The 19,732-nt window shown below is 37.6% G+C and overlaps 2 protein-coding genes across 8 annotated transcripts in view; one reads left to right on the forward strand and one right to left on the reverse strand.

Annotated features, from left to right (window-relative positions):
- The window catches only part of PRICKLE4 (prickle planar cell polarity protein 4), a 30,103-nt gene extending 13,052 nt beyond the window's left edge, over window positions 1-17,051 (forward strand). The window contains exons 2-9 of one of the 2 annotated variants that reach the window (XM_039340034.1): window positions 173-263; window positions 1,644-1,814; window positions 5,765-5,872; window positions 7,700-7,837; window positions 8,358-8,561; window positions 9,270-9,456; window positions 10,836-11,159; window positions 13,616-17,051. In XM_039340034.1, the coding sequence (XP_039195968.1) occupies window positions 1,659-1,814; window positions 5,765-5,872; window positions 7,700-7,837; window positions 8,358-8,561; window positions 9,270-9,456; window positions 10,836-11,159; window positions 13,616-14,181 (1,683 nt within the window). In that variant the 5' untranslated portion in view covers window positions 173-263; window positions 1,644-1,658 and the 3' untranslated portion in view covers window positions 14,182-17,051. The remainder of the gene's footprint in view (window positions 1-172; window positions 264-1,643; window positions 1,815-5,764; window positions 5,873-7,699; window positions 7,838-8,357; window positions 8,562-9,269; window positions 9,457-10,835; window positions 11,160-13,615) is intronic. The other variant, XM_039340043.1, reaches the window with a different exon arrangement.
- A 958-nt stretch (window positions 17,052-18,009) lies between these two features.
- The window catches only part of LOC120306546, a 43,012-nt gene continuing 41,289 nt past the window's right edge, over window positions 18,010-19,732 (reverse strand). For all 6 annotated transcript variants that reach the window (XM_039340021.1, XM_039339992.1, XM_039340012.1 and 3 more), the window contains one exon: window positions 18,010-18,769. In XM_039340021.1, coding sequence (XP_039195955.1) covers window positions 18,605-18,769 — 165 coding nt within the window. In that variant the 3' untranslated portion in view covers window positions 18,010-18,604. The remainder of the gene's footprint in view (window positions 18,770-19,732) is intronic.

Raw genomic sequence — 19,732 nt, forward strand, 5'->3', positions numbered from 1 at the left:
ATAATATGTGTTTTCCCAAATACAAGTATCAAGTACAAGGTTTAATCTTAACCAAGGATATTCCATAATTGTGAATTGTTATATTAAATAAATGATCCGTGAATTTCAAAGAGCAATCCATTCAAATCACAATCACTTGTAATCAAAGAAATATCGCTTATTTCTTGCTTAGAGGGGACTCTGCCACTCCTTAATCCTGGTACCAAGAAGGCTTTCAGGAGAGAAACCATACATCTAACGTGGTTGTGAGAAGATAGGATTCTGTAAGTATAATGGATCCAAATACAAGGGGGATAAATTCAGTTTAGCCAATAATGAAAAGATTGTGATCCAGACCTAAAATCCAGGCTCACAAAATACAATTAGGAATAAGAAAGATTGCACTTAGATATTTTGATTGAAGTAATTTCCAGAGGTATAAATTGGGATATGTCCCAGTACTATATGGAAAAATTATGCTATGGTTTTTGCTTTAAAAAGTTGTTGGAATACAAATGTGTATCTCTGAAATGAAAGAAATCTAGAATTACCAGTATCAATTACCATCAGAATTATCACCAAAGCTACTGCACTGAGCACTTTGGGCTGTGAACTCAGCATACTCTTTGTGGGACCCAGGACTGTGGAAAACAACATCAAGATATTTGAAGCATTAAACCTTTCAATTTCAATCCTTTTAAGGGACCAATAATTTTTCTTTTCCGGTACTTTTGTATTAATTTTTTTTGTAAGTCTGGAACTTGTTGAACGCAGAGGTCAACAAATTTTGGAGATGATGGGCACATTTGATTTGGGTACTCACACAATAAAAAATATCATAGCTATTCACAAAATAGCCATATCAGGAAGAAATTTGGTGTGAGTGTTCCTTGCCGTTTCAGCTAACTCCATAGGATGCTACTTATCTTTTCCCTGTCTTTTGTTAGAAAGGGAGGACATACCTCAAGTAAAGATTTGGCTATAGCAACCATTTTTAAAACAAATTTTTAAGAACACTTATGGGGCCTAGAAGCATTCTGGGAATAAAACTTATGCTGGAGGGTTGTGCTTTACTTTGTGACATGTCCATTTCCCATTTACATAGTATTTAAGAAAATACGTATTGTGCGTATAAGGCATTCAATATAAGAGAGTGCAAATAGGGGCAGAATGAAACTTGTACCCCTTAGCCATATGTGAATGAGAAATTAGTCAGATTTGACTAAGTGATTAGCAGTATAACTTATGTCTATAGAACATGACTATGCTTGTTCTTTTAACAAGAATTCTAATTTGATTAACTAATATATATAAGAGCAAAAGGAAAATCCCCCACTGTAAACCTTTTGGTTTAAAAGGCCACATGACTACAAACCTCACTTACCCCTCCCCCCCAAAATTGCAATGATCCTGTGAAATACTTGCTTCAATTAATATTTGCTTTTGTTACTCCTCTGTCTCATAGTTCTAGTAGAAAATCTTTGTATTCCATGTTAAATATATGTGAGTAGTTTTGTCCTTCAAATAAATGTATAAGTGAGACATTGGTGGCCAAAGTCTATCTCATCTCAGAGGTGCCACATTGGGAAAGCATATTTAAGAGTGTTCTGTAAGGGGAAGGGGATGAATTGATCTTCTTTTATAGACTCTTGTTTTTTTTTCAGCACTTCCTTTTTCGGATGTCCCAGCCAAGTCATATTTGGGCCCAGAGGGAGAAGTCTCCATGTAGTAGAACTGTAACTACTCTACCACCTGCTTCATCTTCAGACAGTGATTCTGGCTGTGCCCTGGAAGATTATCCAGGTCCAACCACTGAATTTCCTCCATCAGAGCCAGTAAGACACTTTCAGGTCTACGTCTCTGTGTGATATATTCTTTCTGGTATAAGGTAAAATTTCCCTCAGGTCTGACTCCTTGATGACTACATGCAGAAGATCATTTGTATTTGGGTCAATATAAAAGGGAGAAAAATGACATTGCCATAGGTGTATACTACAGGCCACCCAACCAACAGAGGAAATAGATGAACTTTTTGCTAGTCAGCTAACTAAGGTATGTAGGAAGCATATCACAATAGTAACGGGGGACTTTAACTACCCTGACATCAACTGGGAGACAAACTCTGCACCAAGTGGAAGATCAAGCAGATTCCTTGCAAACCTAGCAGACAATTTTGTCTCCCAAAAAGTAGAGAAGGGAACTAGGGGATTAGCCATTTTGGATCTAATTCTCACTAACAGATGAAATGATAGAAGATGTTCAAGCCACAGGAACCTTGGGAGGAAATGATCATGCAATATTGGAATTCAACATTATGGAAGCACAAGCAATAGAACATAGTCTAACTAGAATCTTGGACTTTAAGAGAGCTAATTTCAATAAACTTAGAGAGGGCTTGGGAAGGATTCCATGGATGAGAATCCTCAAGGGGAAAACAACTCAAGAAGCTTGGGAAATTTTGAAAAGTGAGATAATAAAAGCCCAGTCCAGCACAATACCAACAAAGAGGAAAAATAACAGCTCTCAAAAGAAACCAGCATGGCTGCATAAAGAACTCTCTGATAAACTGAAAGATAAAAAGGACAAGTATAGAAAGTGGAAAGAGGGGCACATAACTAAGTCAGAATATCAACAAATAGCCCGAGCCTGCAAAGATAAAGTGAGGAAAGCTAAGGCTCAAAATGAACTAAGGCTTGCGACCAAAGTCAAAAATAACAAAAAAAGCTTCTTTCAACATGTAAAAAACAAGAAAAAAGTGAAGGAAATGATTGGTCCGTTAGTGGGGGAAAGTGGTAAGAAGGTGACAAGCAACAGGGAGAAAGCAGAACTATTTAACTCGTTTTTCGCATCTGTCTTTACATAAAGGGAAAAAAGAGACCAACCTACCAAAAATAGTGCCATAAAAAACAAAATAGAAACGCAAGTTAAGATAGGCAAGAAAACGGTAAGTGAGCACCTGTCCAGCCTAGACGAGTTCAAATCACCAGGATCAGATAGATTACACCCCAGGGTTCTCAAGGAACTGGCAGATGTGATCTCAGAACCATTGAACTATATTTTTCAAAGATCCTGGAGCACTGGGGAACTACCGGAGGACTGGAAAAGAGCTGATGTAGTTCCCATCTTCAAAAAAGGAAAAAAAATGGACCCAGAAAATTACAGACCTATCAGCCTGACCTCAATACCTGGGAATATTCTGGAAAAGATAATCAAACAACAAATCAGCAAACACCTAGAGGCAAACAAAGTCATTACTAAAAGCCAACACATGTTTGTCAAAAACAGATCATGCTAGACAAATCTTATTGCATTCTTTGACCAAGTGACAAAATTAGTGGATCAGAGGAATGCTGTGGATATAATTTACTTGGACTTGAGTAAGGCATTTGATAAAGTAGATCACAACCTACTACTTGATAAGATAGAAAAATGTGGGTTAGACAGCATCACCACCAGATGGATCCATAGCTGGCTGACCAGTCGTACTCAGTGTGTGGTCCTCAATGGACCACATCTATATGGAGGGAAGTATGTAGTGGGGTGCCCCAGGGCTCTGTTCTGGGCCCAGTGCTCTTCAACATCTTCATCAACAATTTGGACGAGGGGATAGATGGGGAAATCATCAAATTTGCAGACGACACCAAGCTGGCAGGAATAGCCAACACTCCAGAAGACAGGCTTCAGATACAGAAGGATCTGGACAGACTTGAACACTGGGCACTAACTAACAAAATGAAATTCAATGGTGAAAAAAGTAAGGTTCTACATTTAGGCAAGAAAAAACAAATGTACAGGTATAGTATAGGGGGTACCTTGCTCAATAGTAGTAACTGTGAGAGGGACCTCGGAGTCCTAGTGGACAATCACTTAAGTATGAGATAGCAGTGTGCTGCAACTGCCAAAAAGGCCAACACAGTGCTGGGCTGCATTAACAGAGGGATAGAATCAAGATCACATAGAGTATTAATACCACTTTACAATGCCTTGGTAAGGCCATGCTTGGAATACTGCATCCAGTTTTGGTCACCACGATGTAAAAAAGATGTTGAGACTCTAGAAAGAGTACAGAGAATAGCAACAAAGATGATTAGGGGACTGGAGGCTAAAACATATAAGGAACGGTTGCTGAATTGGGTATGTCTAGTTTAACGAAGAGAAGGACAAGGGGGGACATGATAGCAGTATTCCAATATCTCAGGGGCTGCCATAAAGAAGAGGGAATTAAGCTATTTTCCAAAGCACCTGAAGGCAGGACAAGAAGCAACGGGTGGAAACTAATCAAGGAGAGAAGCAACCTAGAACTAAGGAGAAACTTCCTGACAGTGAGAACAATCAACCAGTGGAACAACCTGCCTCCAGAAGTGGTGAATGCTCCAACACTGGAAGTTTTTAAGAAGAGACTGGACAACCATTTGTCTGAAATGGTGTAGGGTTTCCTGCCTGAGCAGGGGGTTGGACTAGATGACCTCCAAGGTCCCTTCCAATTTTATTATTATTATTATTATGTTGTTGTTGTCTTCTTCAAACAATATGGTTTGTCACTGCCTTACTCCAGGATGTTTTCCCCCTCAATTTCACAGACAAGTTTAAAGTTCTGCGATTTCATTTTGATTTCCTATTTAAATGTTAACAAGGTTTAATCCTGGTGAGATTTTTTTTCCTGATCGGCTAGTGAACAGTGTTTTCATTTGACAAGTCAATAGGAGTTATGACAGTAGCAAGTTGGCTACTGCCTTTTGCTGCCTCTGGATCTGGGACCAACCCAATTCACATAAATCTGTGTAAATATCAGTATTGCACACATGACCTTTTGTTATTGTCATGCTTGATTCCAGGAAAATAAAATAATTTGAGAACAGGTGGATTGTAAACAGTAGATGATTACAACTTGAAGATGTAAAAATCACTTGACGATGTTAAAATCTCTGGCAGTTTTGAAGCAGTAGGGAAAAAACAAAGATCCCGGTTATATTTTGGGGAGGAAAAACTAATGGGGAGGAAAATTGAAATATGTGCAATACTTACGCCCTTTATAGATATAAAATAATTTTATTGCTCTATAAAATATTTTGTGTATAATTTGGTTTATTAAACTTAATTAAAAGGCTGAGAAAGACAGACTACTCATAATTTTTAGAATAATGAAATGTTATCTAATCGGTCTTCTTTTCTGAATTTGAAATTATCAGTATTTTCTGACTCATGATTTATCATTTTCATACTACAATTATACTGAGGAAAGCTTCACAATGCCCATGCAAAATTATTATATAATTTGCTGTATTTCCAAAATAAATTCTTTTTTTCTGTAAAGTTATTTCTGTTCATCTTAACAATTTTATCATATAATATAAATGAAATGTAATCGGAAATATTTTTTTCAGTATTTTTAATTTTCAGGAAAAGAGTTATGAAAAAATGCAGAAAACAAAGGAACTATTTTTAAAAAATCATTTTTGCCAATTTTTCTGTTCTTTTGGTGAGGAGACTTCCCATCTCAAGTCTTACTGCTTGATCAAATTCATATGCAGGAAGATAGGTCTAATCTTTGGCAAACTCTTTTTTCCTAGTTAGGTTCTATACAATAAATGGAAAGTAAATTAGCTGTCTTCCTTCTGTTGGTTTGTTTTCATTATCCCTTCATTTCTTAATGTGGGAAGACCTCAGATTTTCTATCAAGCCCAGAGAAGATGATCTGTAAGACAGAGGGTAGTGCAGAAAACTGTTTTCCTCCCAAATACATAGAAATATCACTGCTTCATTTCCACCTCATTTACTTTTACAGGTATTACAAAGCATTAGCTCTTGTTCATCAGCTGTTGTCCCTGCTGCTATTCACAATCAGCTCCGTATCAAAATTCTCCTCTACCAGCTGCCTCCACAAGACTGCAATGTAGGTTTCTTAAAGCCTTACCCAGGGTTTGCTGGGTCTATTTTTTTATTTGTGCATCACTTGATTAAAGAGTCCTGCCAAAACTATTTTCTTATGCTCCTTCTTTGCACTCAAAAAATTATTTGGGCTATCCATTCTTTTCAAATTCTAATCATGCAGTTCCATGATCTTTCTAAAAAAAAAAAAACAGCAATAGGAGAAGCTTCCTTTTTTTTAATATGATAACAAGGAGAAAATATAACCAAACAAATGTTGTAAACAGCCCAGAGTTACTTAGCTGAGATGGGTGATATAGAAATTTAATAAATAATAAAAATGCACTAACTTGGTGATTCAGGTCCCTATGGGGGAAGAAAGGGAACAAGTGATGAAATGTGCATGGTAACACAATTTTATTCTTCATGTTCTTACATGCAGTACAAAAATGCAAAGTTGCATTGCATAGTCATGACACATGTTTTGTCATTTTTACCTCATGGTGATTGGGAAGATACTGTTGTATGGCCCCTACGACCCCTTGTGCCAGAGTCCAGCTGTTATATGGCTCACCAAACTTACTTGCAACTAATGTTCCCGTGAAAGTCCTCTAGGACAGCGGCCCCCAACCTTTTAGGCACCAGGGACCAGTTCCATGGAGTTTTTTCCGTGAACCACAGGGGGCATGGTTTTGTGTGCCGCCTGCATCCTGTAGATGGGGCTTTGCTTGTTTGTGCTACCCAGTTTCTGGCATGCCGCAGACCAGTTCCGGTCCATGGACTGGGGGTTGGGGGGGGGCCTGCTCTAGGACATTCTGGTCAGAAAGCTGACTGAGGATTTTATTGCTGTTCCTAAGAACTAAACAACTGAAAGAGATTTTTGGCCCACTGAAGTAAAGATAAATTTAAAGTCTCTTTCTATCTAAATAGAATGTGCTAAATTTACAAATAACCTCTCTGGGTTCACATCCACTAGGTAGTAGCCAGCTTTGAGTAAAGCTATTGTAGTAATGCTGCTCTAATGACCTAGCCAACCCCTAGCACTTTCTTCCTCAATTTGGTATCTTTCATATGTGCATGACTGACTCCAACATTAAAGTCAAAATTAGCACTCAGCTAGTAAAGAGATCATTAAATTGGGACACACTGCCCAGGCTTTTAAATATTTTGCTTGCAAACATTGTGTATTGGATAAAAGTAGGATTTGGAGAAAAGCCAAGTATAATCCTGTGCCTATTCACTTGGAATTAGTCACTTTTGATGTAATAAGATTTTTTCTGAATAGATATACATAGAATTCCGGAATCATGTTAAAGAAAAAGAGCTAAGAAGGAAACTGGTAGAGAAATGAGCTGCCAACTAAATATAATATTGGGATTTATTAACAGATACATGATACAGTCTTGACTAATAAAATAAATACATGCAATAAGATCTTCATTTAACTATGTACAAGCCAATTTTTTGAACCAAGCCAACCAAAGCCATGAAATAAAATGCAAATGTAAAAATAAAATTATGTTATTATAATAAATGTCTACGCAGATTCTCAATCATCCAGGCCATGGTTGTTCCAAAGATACTTTTCAAAAGGCAACTGGACTTTCTTGAGATATTTTTTTCCTTGAAAACTTTTCGCTTCTCATCTAAGAAGCTGAGAAGCAAAATCTTTTCAAGGGAAAAAAAAAACCTGAGAAAGTCTGAAAAGCATCTTTGGGTATTACAATAAAACTTCAAAAATATTTGCAAGTTGATCAACATCTGTCTCTGTTTTGTTACTGCATCTCAAATATACATATTTATCTAGATACTTCTTCTGGATCTTGGCATCATTTTTCCTTTTTTATTTAAGGAGAAATATTGTCCATTCATCGGTGAACAGGAAAGAAAGCAACTCCGTATCTTTGCTGCATGGAGGCGACAGGAATCGCTGGGGCAGGGAGTTTTACGTCATCTGCCTCTCACAGCTCACGAGTATTTATGCAGAAATGTGAGCTATTCTTATCATGATGTTGGACATATTATGAAGATGTCTGGGCTTATCTCTAACCCTGTTTTCCCTGCTTAGTGTGATCTTTGCAGTTATACTAACTTTGGATATGGTAACAGGTGCAGGTGGAAGTTGTAGGTCCTTATGTCAGAGAAGGTATATTTGAAAAAGATGAAGGCAGCATTTACTGAAATCTTAGAAATTCAAGAGACGATTAAGTAATATTTGTAGTTGTTGGAGGGATACAGAGTGGTTGCCTCCTCTGTTATGAAAACCAATATAAAACAAAACAGCAAACACTATAGAATTTTACACAGAAAAATCAGCTATGCAAACAAGTGCAATTTGCTAACATTGCACTTTGCACATTCCTTTCACTCACAATTTGAATTGCCTGGGTAAAATAATTTGATTTTAATTATTGAAGTTAAGGATGCATAGCAGTCTTAATAGTTTATAGAAGGAAGATAGTTATAATTAAGGCTCTTAGATAAAGGAATTATTTCTGCTTGATTTTTAGTGTGATAAGAATATAATCAGAGGAGACCAGGGTGTGTATGCCTCTAAGTTAGGCGAACAGTGCTGGTGGCATCCTACATGTTTTGTCTGCCACATTTGCCAGCAACCACTCATAGATCTAATTTACTTCCATCGAAATGAGAAGATTTTTTGTGGTCGGCACCATGCAGAATTTTTCCACCCTCGCTGTGCTTCATGTGATCAGGTAGGTATATGTGGTGATGTTTGTGCTCTTGTAACTAAATCAGCTGATATATCTAGCCTGGCCGTTTCCAAATCCAGATTGAGAGACTTGAGCTTCAATCCCGTAGGAGAGCATTCATGATAAAATTGGATTTTTATTTTTTTCCCCATCATAATTGGAGAGATTTTATTTTGGAAGAGATCTAACCACATATATCTCTCTTATCCCCTATACAAATTCCTAAATTTGCTTCCCTTTAGTTTTTTGATCTTGTAATTAGGAATATGGAAGAGAATTAGGTACATGATATAGGAGGATAAAACATCTAGAATATGCAGAGACCAATGTGTTATTAAGTGGAGTTTCAGAATTCTTAACGGTGCTGGGTAGTGATAATTGTCATAGAAACAGCAAAATAAAACAGGCAAAAGTAGATGATGTGTACATATTTAACATGGTCTCAAGCCTAATAACTTTGAAGATTTTTAAAGAATAGATTATGACCTATTTGAGATACATCAAGAGAACATTGTCAGTTGGATAAATATGGTGTATTTTTAAACAGAAAACTTGATTTATGGGATAGGGTCACTGCAAAGGCTTGAGTAAATGATGGTCATGTAGCCTATGCTCTTACCTTAGGAAGAAAATTGATCTTGGTACATTGCATACTTCACCTTAATATCTAGCCCATAGCAATATGAGCTTTCATCTCTTATGTCTCTTCAGCTGATCTTCACCTCCGAGTGCGTGGAGGCAGAAGGCATGCGCTGGCATGAAGAACACTTTTGCTGTCTCGAGTGTGACTTGCCCCTGCGGATTCAGCAATATGTGATGAAGGGTGGACAACCCTGCTGCTGTGCTTGCTTTGAGAGTCTTTATGCAGATATCTGTCAAGCCTGCGGAGAGATTGTTGGTAGGTCAGGAATTCTTCTGTAGACTTGTGAAGGAAAGTATGAACCTGCTTCAGATCATCACTCCATCTAGATCAGCACTGCCTATTAAGGAGTGAATCTGGCATGTTCTTGCAAGCGAAGCATGGGCACAGAGTTTACGGCCCTTCCCGTTTTTCAGAAGTATCAACTTGCCTGAAGATTGCCTGAGTGTTACTGAAAGGTTACTTGGGACTACGTGATTATAAAGATATACAAACATGGACATCTACTGGAGAAAATAAGGGGAGGGGGAAGGGACATGATCAAGCTACAAAATGACACAAAACCTGCTATTTAGAGATTTGCACCAGCTACCATATACTTGTACTATAATTCATCTTCTGTCATCGCGACAACATTTGTGCATGGTCATGATTCAGAATTTGGTCTGGTATATATTTTAATTATTATGTATTTGGTGTTCATAGTGTTATGAGAAAAATGCTCACTTAAAAGGAAAACCAAAGCATTTGGAGATAGAAGCAACAAAGCATACTTTATTGGAAATTACTTGTAGTCATCACTGGGCTTTCGGCCAACAGACTGCAGGAGAGAGTCTGCAATAATCCCACTCTCTAGATTATATCAATATTGAGATAAAAGTATTAATGCAATTATACAACACCTTTTCCTCTGTTTTGATAAGCTGTTAGATTGACTTTACTATTACTTTTTATACTTCTAATATTCTTCATGATACTATCAACATATAGCATAAACATCAGTGTTTAAATGATCTCTTGTGATGATATAGGTGTCTAAGAGCAAGCAAGAGCAAGTTATATTAGCTGTCTCTATTTTATGGCCATATCACTAGGTGTTATTTTGTGACTGTTAGCCATTGGTTTGTGGCTGGAATCCTATACTTACTGTCAAGGAATAAGTTCCTTTGAAATCTCTGCTTCTCACTTCTGAGTGAGTGGTTGTATGTGAGATAGTGTTACAATAGGAATTTAATCTGTTTTCAAAGCCACCTGATAATACAGAATTCTGAAAGTTGTGGTTTAACAACAGCTGGAAGGCCAGAGGTTCCTCTCTCAAGGTATAAACCAAGAAAAGTAAAAGCAAAAGTAATATAGAATCAATCTCTCTAGTGCTGTTATATAGCTTTGTGAAGTTTGGATAAGGATCACAATGTTAAAACTTAATTTAGCATGCAAGGCTGCTTCATGTTTATAAAAACTTCTGATTTAATATTAATCTTTTGTTATCTTTTGTTGTCTTTTGTTTACACATTTTGAATTGATTTCTTTTAAAAGTCTGAAACATAACAGGCAGATTGTTCTCAACCAAGTTAGGACATAAATAGTTTTCCAGCAATAGTGCAGGAGAGGAAATGATTGTTGCTCTCTTCTCACAGGCCTCAACAGTAAACAGATCGTACTACAAGGTCAACACTGGCACAGCAAAGACTCGTGTTTCTGTTGCAGCCTTTGCCATAAAGCACTGCTGGGTCAGCCGATCACCATTCACCATGGTCTTCTCTTCTGCTCTGAGGCCTGTAGTTTGGAAAAGGAATCAGCTTTGTCTTCCAGTGGCTCGGATTCCTCTGACTCTGCTTTCATCTCTGCTCCATCCCCTGACTCCACCCCAATTTCAAGAGCTAGAAACAGCAGCCCTGACTGCTCCTCTGAAACCGCCAGAACTCAAAGAGATGGCTGTGGGGAAAGGGGAGGTGCACTTGGTAAGGCTTTTGCATGTCATCCTCTCGAGGTTTGGGTGGAACAGATGCTATTTGATCCTGCCCAAATGAAGATTTTCTATCACTGAATGTCTCATGCAGTCTTATTTAAGATTCTGTAGGTAATATATCCTCAATATACTTCCACTGAACTTCCAACTGACTTCTATCACTGCACATTTGAAGGCAATCTATGCCAGTGTGCCGACATAGGAAGAAGGCAGCTGACAACTATTATCTGTCTGTTCTCACAACTCAGAGATTGCAGATGAACATGTGCTAAGAGGGAGGAAAATCTGTGAGGTTCTAGGACTTCAAAAATAGCCAACCAATCATTGACCTGATGGTAGTTTCCAATACAGACAACAATAGCAATAGTAGTAGAAATGGTACCTTCAGATGAAAATGACGATTGTTGTTGTTAGTTGCGAAGTCGTGTCCGACCCATCGCGACCCCACGGACAACGTTCCTCCAGGTCTTCCTGTCCTCTACCATCTTCTGGAGTCCATTTAAGTTCACACCTACTGCTTCAGTGACTCCATCCAGCCATCTCATTCTCTGTCGTCCCCTTCTTCTATTGCCCTCAATCTTTCCCAGCATTAGGCCCTTCTCCAGTGAGTCCTTCCTTCTCATTAGGTGGCCAAAGTATTTGAGTTTCAACTTCAGGATCTGGCCTTCTAAAGAGCAGTCGGGGTTGATCTCTTCTAGGACTGACCGGTTTGAACGCCTTGCAGTCCAAGGGACTCGCAGGAGTCTTCTCCAGCACCATAGTTCAAAGGCCTCAATTCTTTTACGCTCAGCCTTTCTTATGGTCCAACTTTCACAGCCATACATTGCAACTGGAAAACCATGGCCTGGACTATACGCACTTTTGTTGGCAGGGTGATGTCTCTGCTTTTTAGTATGCTGTCTAGATTTGCCATAGCTTTCCTCCCCAGGAGCAAGCGTCTTTTAATTTCTTGGCTGCAGTCCCCATCTGAGGTGATCTTGGAGCCCAGAAAAATAAAATCTGTCACTACCTCCATTTCTTCCCCATCTATTTGCCAGGAATTGAGAGGGCCGGATGCCATGATTTTGGTTTTCTTAATGTTGAGTTTCAAGCCTACTTTTGCACTCTCCTCCTTCACCCGCATCAAGAGGCTCTTTAGTTCCTCTTCAATGACGATACAATACTGGAATTCTTGAAATTAATAGAAACTAATGCTCAGTGTAGTTGATTATATATCTTAGATGTCAAAAAAGCAGATTTTAATGAATTCAGAACAGTAATGAATACAAGGAGATTGGGAAAGATAAATAAGAATTTATAGAACACAAGTTCTTAAAAGCACAGTTGCAAAGAATTCCAATGAGGAAAAAAAATGTAGATAGCAGAAAAAGCTAATATAATTTTCTCCAAAGCTTAGTGAAGATTTGAAAAGTTAAAAAGGACACTCATTAAGAGAGAAGAGGCGTGCAAACATGGAAGACTACATGTAGACATGTAGATGAGAAAACTATAATTAAAGATGCTAAGAATAATCAGATACGTTTCAAAGAAGCAGTGTTCCAGTTGTTTCATAAATAGCACATAAAACTAACAGAGAATAACAACAAAAAGGGCAGAACTAATTGATTCCTATTTTCAGTCACTCTCTTCTTCAGCCAGTTATGAAGAACTGTTTGAAGAAGCAGGTTTCCACTTCTAGCTTGATAAAAATATAAGAATTGCCTACTTGAATTTGAATTTGAATGGAATACAAAAGCAATTTGCTGATGGTCTGGTCAACATAACTGGTGGATTATATATGATTATACATTCTCTTTGAGAAATCCTGCAGAACCAGTTTAGCGAATGTGGCTACAGAAGGACAGTTTTATCTCTATCTTCAAAAACAGGAAAAAGAAGAATCCAGGGAATTACAGACCAGGCAAACTTCTAGGACAGATTATACAATCACATTAGGGAATATCAGATTCTAACTGAAGAGTAATCAAAATTTAAGAGCAGTTACAACTGGACAGAGGGAAAAAATACTGAGTTTTCCTTTGATTCAAACAGCTTTCAGATAGAGTTTTAATTTGGATTCCTGACTCTGTAACTTAAATGACTCCAACTCAATGAATCTATGAAATGGCTTCATAGAATAACTGGAACCCTTAGCTGAGTTAAAAAATGCAAAGCCATAATGTTTGATTTTGATTCTGTGTGGTACATGGGCCTAGCTACTGTAGTTTCTAAGCCATGATTTATGTCTTAGCAGATTCTGTGAATCAAGCTTTTATAGTTTATACAAGAAACCAGAGTAAAAATAAGCTATAAAGTACAGTAATGTGTGAACAAGCCTGTATGGACATTTCAACCACTTGCTAACTCATTGATACCAGAAAATGGTTATTGGAATGTTTTCTAGGAATTATTCAGTAAGCAGGATCATCCTCATTTCTCCTAACTGCTAATCTTTAATTCCTTTTGCAGTGACTAAAAGGCTTCACTCATGTGGGAATCCCTCAGCGTATGCTGAGTTTGACAGCCAAGAGGAATCAGTTTCTTTCAGAAACAGAACTATCACCCCACAACTTCATGTATTTGAGTCCTTGACTGTTTCACCTCAAGAGGATGTACGAATCTCCATCTCTCATCCCATGGACACAGCTTGGAGCACCACAGTTGTGAGGGATAATCACAATTTAAAAACATATTTTCAAGAAACATCTCGGCAACAAGCAGACTTCCACTTCAAAAGCAGACCCTCTGTAACCTCACAGGCATCTGTATTAATTATGGATTTTCCAGACAGAATGCATGAAGGCAGCAATGGGGAACAGGAAGCTACTATGGAACAAGATGATGCCAAGTATCTCACTTGTTCATCCTCATCCTCTTCTGACTCTGAGCCAGAAGGCTTCTTCTTTGGGAAGCCAATTCCAAAGCCTGGTTCCAGATGCATAGCTTTCACCAACATGGAGCAGGAAACATTTGGGAAAGGAATGGGGTGGGCTGCCAGAGCAAGAGCCAACAGCAAACACTGTAGTATATCCTAGCAGACAGACAACAGCCATCTGAACAGATAAAGCAAAGGGGAAAGAGATAGTAATGAAAGCAGATCATCTTCTGCAATGAATAGATTAAAATTAGTATCAGAAACCTGCTCAAAGATGCTTGTATGCATGCATATATATTCCCATTCTCTTCCTGCTGCAAGGCTGATAAGTCCAAAAAGCAGATAAAAAAGTCAGCATTTGTTTTATAATTTTGGGTGCCATGGAGAATTATTTCTAACAAATCAGTACATTTTTATTAAAACCAAATAAAGGTAACTGTCACCTTGGCTATAAGAAAAATCTCTAAACCCCTTTTATTTGGCTCACTCAAGAGTTTAAAATTAATTCTTAAATTTTCTTCGTAAGATAGATGCTGAAGAAAGAAAAAAAAGGCTACCAGACTGTATTACTGTATTTAGTTTTGATGATATTGGTGAAAAGCTACAGTATTCAACCTTGGCTCTGCCAAGCACGGAATATTTCAGGTCGACAGGATGATTACTCCAAGTTTGCTCTGAAGAAACTAACCACTTAATGCTCTTTCACCTGTCAAGGAAACAGGTTTAATCTTATACTTGTTTTCTGTACTTGAGATGTTTTTCCAAAACATTATGCTACAGGTCTTATTTTCATGTTGACTCAGATTTCCTATCTCGGCATCAGATACAGTCTCATTTGAATGTCTGCAGCTGACTCCCACACTCTATCAAGACTGTAATTAAACACACACTTGTGGTTGGAACATTAAGTCACTGTTACAAACTGGGCCTCCTATAGCAGCAGTTCTGACTGGATGTTGTAAACTATATGTTATTACACAGATATGTATGTTCTGGAAGTTAAAACAATAAAATAAAATACAATTTATCAAATGAGATTTGAGGCTAATGTCAGATCAGTGGGTCAGATACACAGGAATTCAAGCAACGGTCTATAGAGATTTTAATGTTTTCAAATCAATGACAGGTTAAGAGTGAGTTCAAAGAAAAGTGGGCGAGGTAAGTGGTTTGGAGATGTGATTCACTTTTGGTGGAGCATACAGAGAGTTCAACTATAGACAAAAAGGGTAGAAAAATAACATCAGATGTGGCACTGAGACCTTGTCAGGCCATAAGAATGTATTGTTACAGCAGTGAAGGCACAAGGTTTACATTCATGCAGATCACATACACATTTGTGCTGCTAAAAGGAAGGTCCATTTGCATAGTAACACTTTGCTTGGGAAAGATTAATAGGAGAAGTTGATGTTACTTGAAAAAGAGGAGGCAGAAATTAGGAAAATACAGTAATCCTAACGTACTGGAAGTTGGTGCAGCTTCTTGGAATTAAAAAAAAGAAAAAAAAATTCCTCTGACTCAACTGTTGACAGCCATGTTTATACTTCTCTTGTGGAATTAAGTCAATTAAATCAAAACTAAATTCTCATTTCAGGATTTGAGAAGTGGTCAGGAGTCAAAAAGAAGGAATGCTTCCTTCAGCTAGGCTGAAGGAAGAGGACAAAAGGATGGTGATTTTGTAGCATAATGATCAATGTTTTCATTGATGATTTTAAGAAAATGCTTTCTTGAAGTGGAAAATGCTTTCTTGAAGTGAAGGCTTGATAAATTTGGATACAAAGTAGAGATAGATTTAATCTATTTCACAGCTATTTATAAAGTTCCTCCTCTTGGACAGAATCTGCAATATAAATGTTAATGGAACGCATTAACAGAATTATTATAGTAATGTTTCTGGAAGCTCATATATCAAATCTTGAAGCATCTTCATTGGGTTTTAATAGAAAATGAAAACTTTCCCCAGTGCTTTTGCCAAATTAGAAATTCCCCTTTCAATACATAGAAGCTCCTAGACAAATCCTTTGTTGATAACACATAAACACCATGAAATAGTAATGTTCCACAGACCAAAGCTCTCCTCACCTCCCCTGTAGTCATTTCTATAGCCAATTATTTCAACAGTGAGTTAGATGACAAACTGAAGTGCAGTCCAAAAAGGATCAGAAACTGATCCTCCTTGAACTAAATTATGGTCAATATATGATCAGTTTTTAATACTGCTTCAAACTAGCTGTAAGACAAGAGATTTTAAGGCAAGACGGAGAACAATTGCTTCCTATTACAGGAAAAGTTAATAAAAACATGAGGTAAAAGCCATAGAAGAGGCAAGTGGAATGGGAGTTTAGAAATTGTGTCTGATTTGATTAATGGCCTTTCCTCAACTGTAAACAAATGGTATCTACCAGGAAACATGGTTATTTTCTTAACTATCAGAAGGACTACCCAGACATACCTACCTAATACAAATAGCCTACAGAATTATCTTCCTAAAATTCAACAACCAGGCATGCAGATCAGGATCAGGAACTGAAAGGATACTCAGACTGCCTTAAGTCAGAACTGCTTTGAAATGTCAGCTAGATCCCTTGTATGCATTGGTCAGAGCCACACACTGAGTTAAATTAGGGGGTGCCACTTAGGCAGGGGGAACAAAGTAGTAAATTATCCCTTTCCCATTTTTGCTTTGCACACATTTGCTGATGAAGAATTCTGGAAAATTCAAATGTCTACACTTGTTACTTGGAATTTGTCATTTGCATATGTTTCAGTTTGTTTTGGAAATCAGCTATTTACTACATAGTTTAATAAGTATACTTTTAACAATTTAATTGATGTTTCAGATCAAATCAACTTTATTGTGATTGTTAACCAGTAGAAATTAATGTTTGTATTTTAGTCTCTGTGTATAACATTGTGTGTTTATCTGTGATTAATAAGCAATTTGTAATATCAGAACTTAAAGACTGAAATCTAGCTGTCAAGAAAAATCTTGGGACAGATAGGAATAAAACTCCATCATGTAATAATGCTTTATAAAAATGTCCTTTCTTTGCCATGAAGTCTTGTTTTATGTTAGGGGAAAATGTAATGCCTTTGAGTTAGACAGCAGGCAGTGAGGCCTGCTCCTCCTAGTGGGTGCTCTTGGATACTGCCTGTCAGTCAGGGAAGTGCTAAGCTGAATACAGACCAAACCAAGGTCAGGTCCAGAGGACAAGTCAGTCAGTCAGGATTTTTTTTGTTACAACCAATGGATCTGCAACCATCTCCATCAAAATGCAGACATGACCCAGCTGTGTTTGATTATGCAAGATGGCATTTGTTGACCTGAAAAGCGGATCCTGCTTCTGTGGAAATAACACTAGGAAGATGATAAAATGGGTTAAACAGCTATTATTACTTACACTGGATCTTGCTAAGAAGCTGTATGTGGATTCAATGCTATTCCATTTTTTGGGGTTGTCCTATTTTCCCACCCATCAGCCATACATTTGTTTTTGTTATGTTTTCTTGTGTGAAGGGTCCCTTAGCTGATGAGTCAAAATCAGGGCAGAGGGCTATATGGTAGGTCATTCAATTTTCTTCCAAAAATAAGATACAGAAATTTTCTAGCTCTAAACCATGTTGCTAGCCCAACATAACTGGAAAAATGAGAGATTGCAGAAAGTCATTTGTACCACATGAAGATTAAAGAAGAAGCAACATATTGTTATGTATTCTAATGCAGAGAATGAGATAATATGATCTAAATAGTAGCCCTTTTATTTGGTGTACATAAAATCTTAAAACCCTGAGGTGGACCTTTATTGTCCAAAGTTCCACATAAAGATATATTGAAAAGATGCTGAGATAAAGAAAAAATGGATTAAGCTTGCCTTCATTATCTTATTTGAATGCTTAACTTGGTAACCTCAACCAGAAACTTAAGAAAAATATGTCTGAATAGGAACAACACCCCGAAGGCAAACTCACCAACGAAGGCAACTCTGAGAGATAAGTTGTCTCAAAATGATTTTATTTTTTTTTACAAATGCTACTTCATAGATTTGAAAGGAGCAAATGCTAGTTTTACCAGGGTTTCTCTTGAGTATTACTGGAACATCACAGAACGGAGATCTTCTTCAGTTTGCTTCTGCACAAAGACCAACATTCAAAACTGCTCAACGGTATTTTTAATACCCTAAAAAAGAACTTCTTGTCTATTACCAATAACATGTGATGTCTCCATGTAACTCAAAGTATAAATCTAGTAGATTCTATTCCTGTTCCAGTTACTGCCTGATCTGAGTTGCCTGAGCCATTCAGAATCCATTAGGCATCACACTCAACTTTTAACAGTTTTTTGCTTTCCTCCTCCCAATTTTCTCTTCCAAGTTCTTGGATTGATATTACAATAATGCTTTCAAATCTGCTAGCTGTCACTTCTGCACTCTGTAGCTATTGCAGGAGAATGTGGTTTCTCAGCTCTACTGCCAAAAGGGGGCCTTCTCCAAGGCTATCGCTTTATCCCAGGCCTGAAGAATAGAAAGCTTAATTGACTTAAAAAATGCTTCAGTTACATTAGGTAGATCTGGCAATGTGATGTCTTCTTAGCTTAAGCTGTCAATGTAGTTCTTTAGCAGACATTCATAGTAGTCTCCAATCTTTCTCAGGTTAGCTCGTAGTGCTGAGCTCATTGCTTCTATCATGCAGGGTTCCTTTTCCACCAGCATGATGGCTATTACTCCAAAGTTGAGAAGGACCTGCAGGTAGGCCTAAAGTGAAACACCAAATTCCATCAGGCCAATGAATAAGCAATGCATTTTTAAGACCACACTACTGATACTCCATCTATAATCACTGGGTCTGTGGCAACGATCAGAAGAGCATAAAATGGGGGGGCACCCAAGAATATATAAAAGTAAATATATATCATTGTTTTTAAAAAGTTCAAAGTAGAGAATACACAAAGCATCCATGTTTGCAATTTTTGTCCTTGTTTTTCTCAGAAAGCACTTCTGGAGTAAACTGGATATGGTATGCATGTGGATAGTAGCAGTATTATTTCAAATGATTAGAATTCAGATGAGTCTGTTGAACAACAATAAATTCAGTCTATACAGGTAAAGTTCCCCTTGTGTCACAGCCCCATCCACATTTGGAACATCACTGAGCTCAACTTTGGATGTATCACTGAAAATCTACACTGATTGGACAGAGAAGATAAATTCTTTGAAACAAAGGTTGTCAACTAGACACTGAAAAACAAAGTTATTTCTTTAAAGCAGGGGTGGCAAAGCTGGGCCTTCTGAAAAACCTCTTCCAGCAGCCACAGTTCATGGCCAATTGTGGAAATGTTGATGGTCATTATTCAGCAACTTCTGGAGTATTAAAGGCAGGCATAATGAGTAAGAAAGATGACCTTGAATGAAACATGCAATGTTACCTCCCTGTTTTCATCAGGGCCATCTTCCTTTCATACTCACTATAAACAAATCATGAATTCTCAGAATCTAATTTACAAATTAAGATTTAGAGTTTATAATGTGTGCTTATGTTCCCTGATTTTGTAGGTCTTGGATCACAGTCTCAGACATAAGTGGCCTGATAATAAATAAAGGAATACAAAGAAGCCCAATCCTTAATCATGCAGGTGAAATGCACAAGCTAAGTCCTCTGACTCCAAAACTAGTTTTCTAAAGTGTTTTTCTTTCTTTCCTCTCTACCATTTCTTTTGT

The sequence above is a fragment of the Crotalus tigris genome, unplaced genomic scaffold, assembly GCF_016545835.1.
Source record: "Crotalus tigris isolate CLP2741 ecotype Arizona unplaced genomic scaffold, ASM1654583v1 scf7180000017550.10884619, whole genome shotgun sequence".
NCBI lineage: Eukaryota > Metazoa > Chordata > Lepidosauria > Squamata > Viperidae > Crotalus > Crotalus tigris.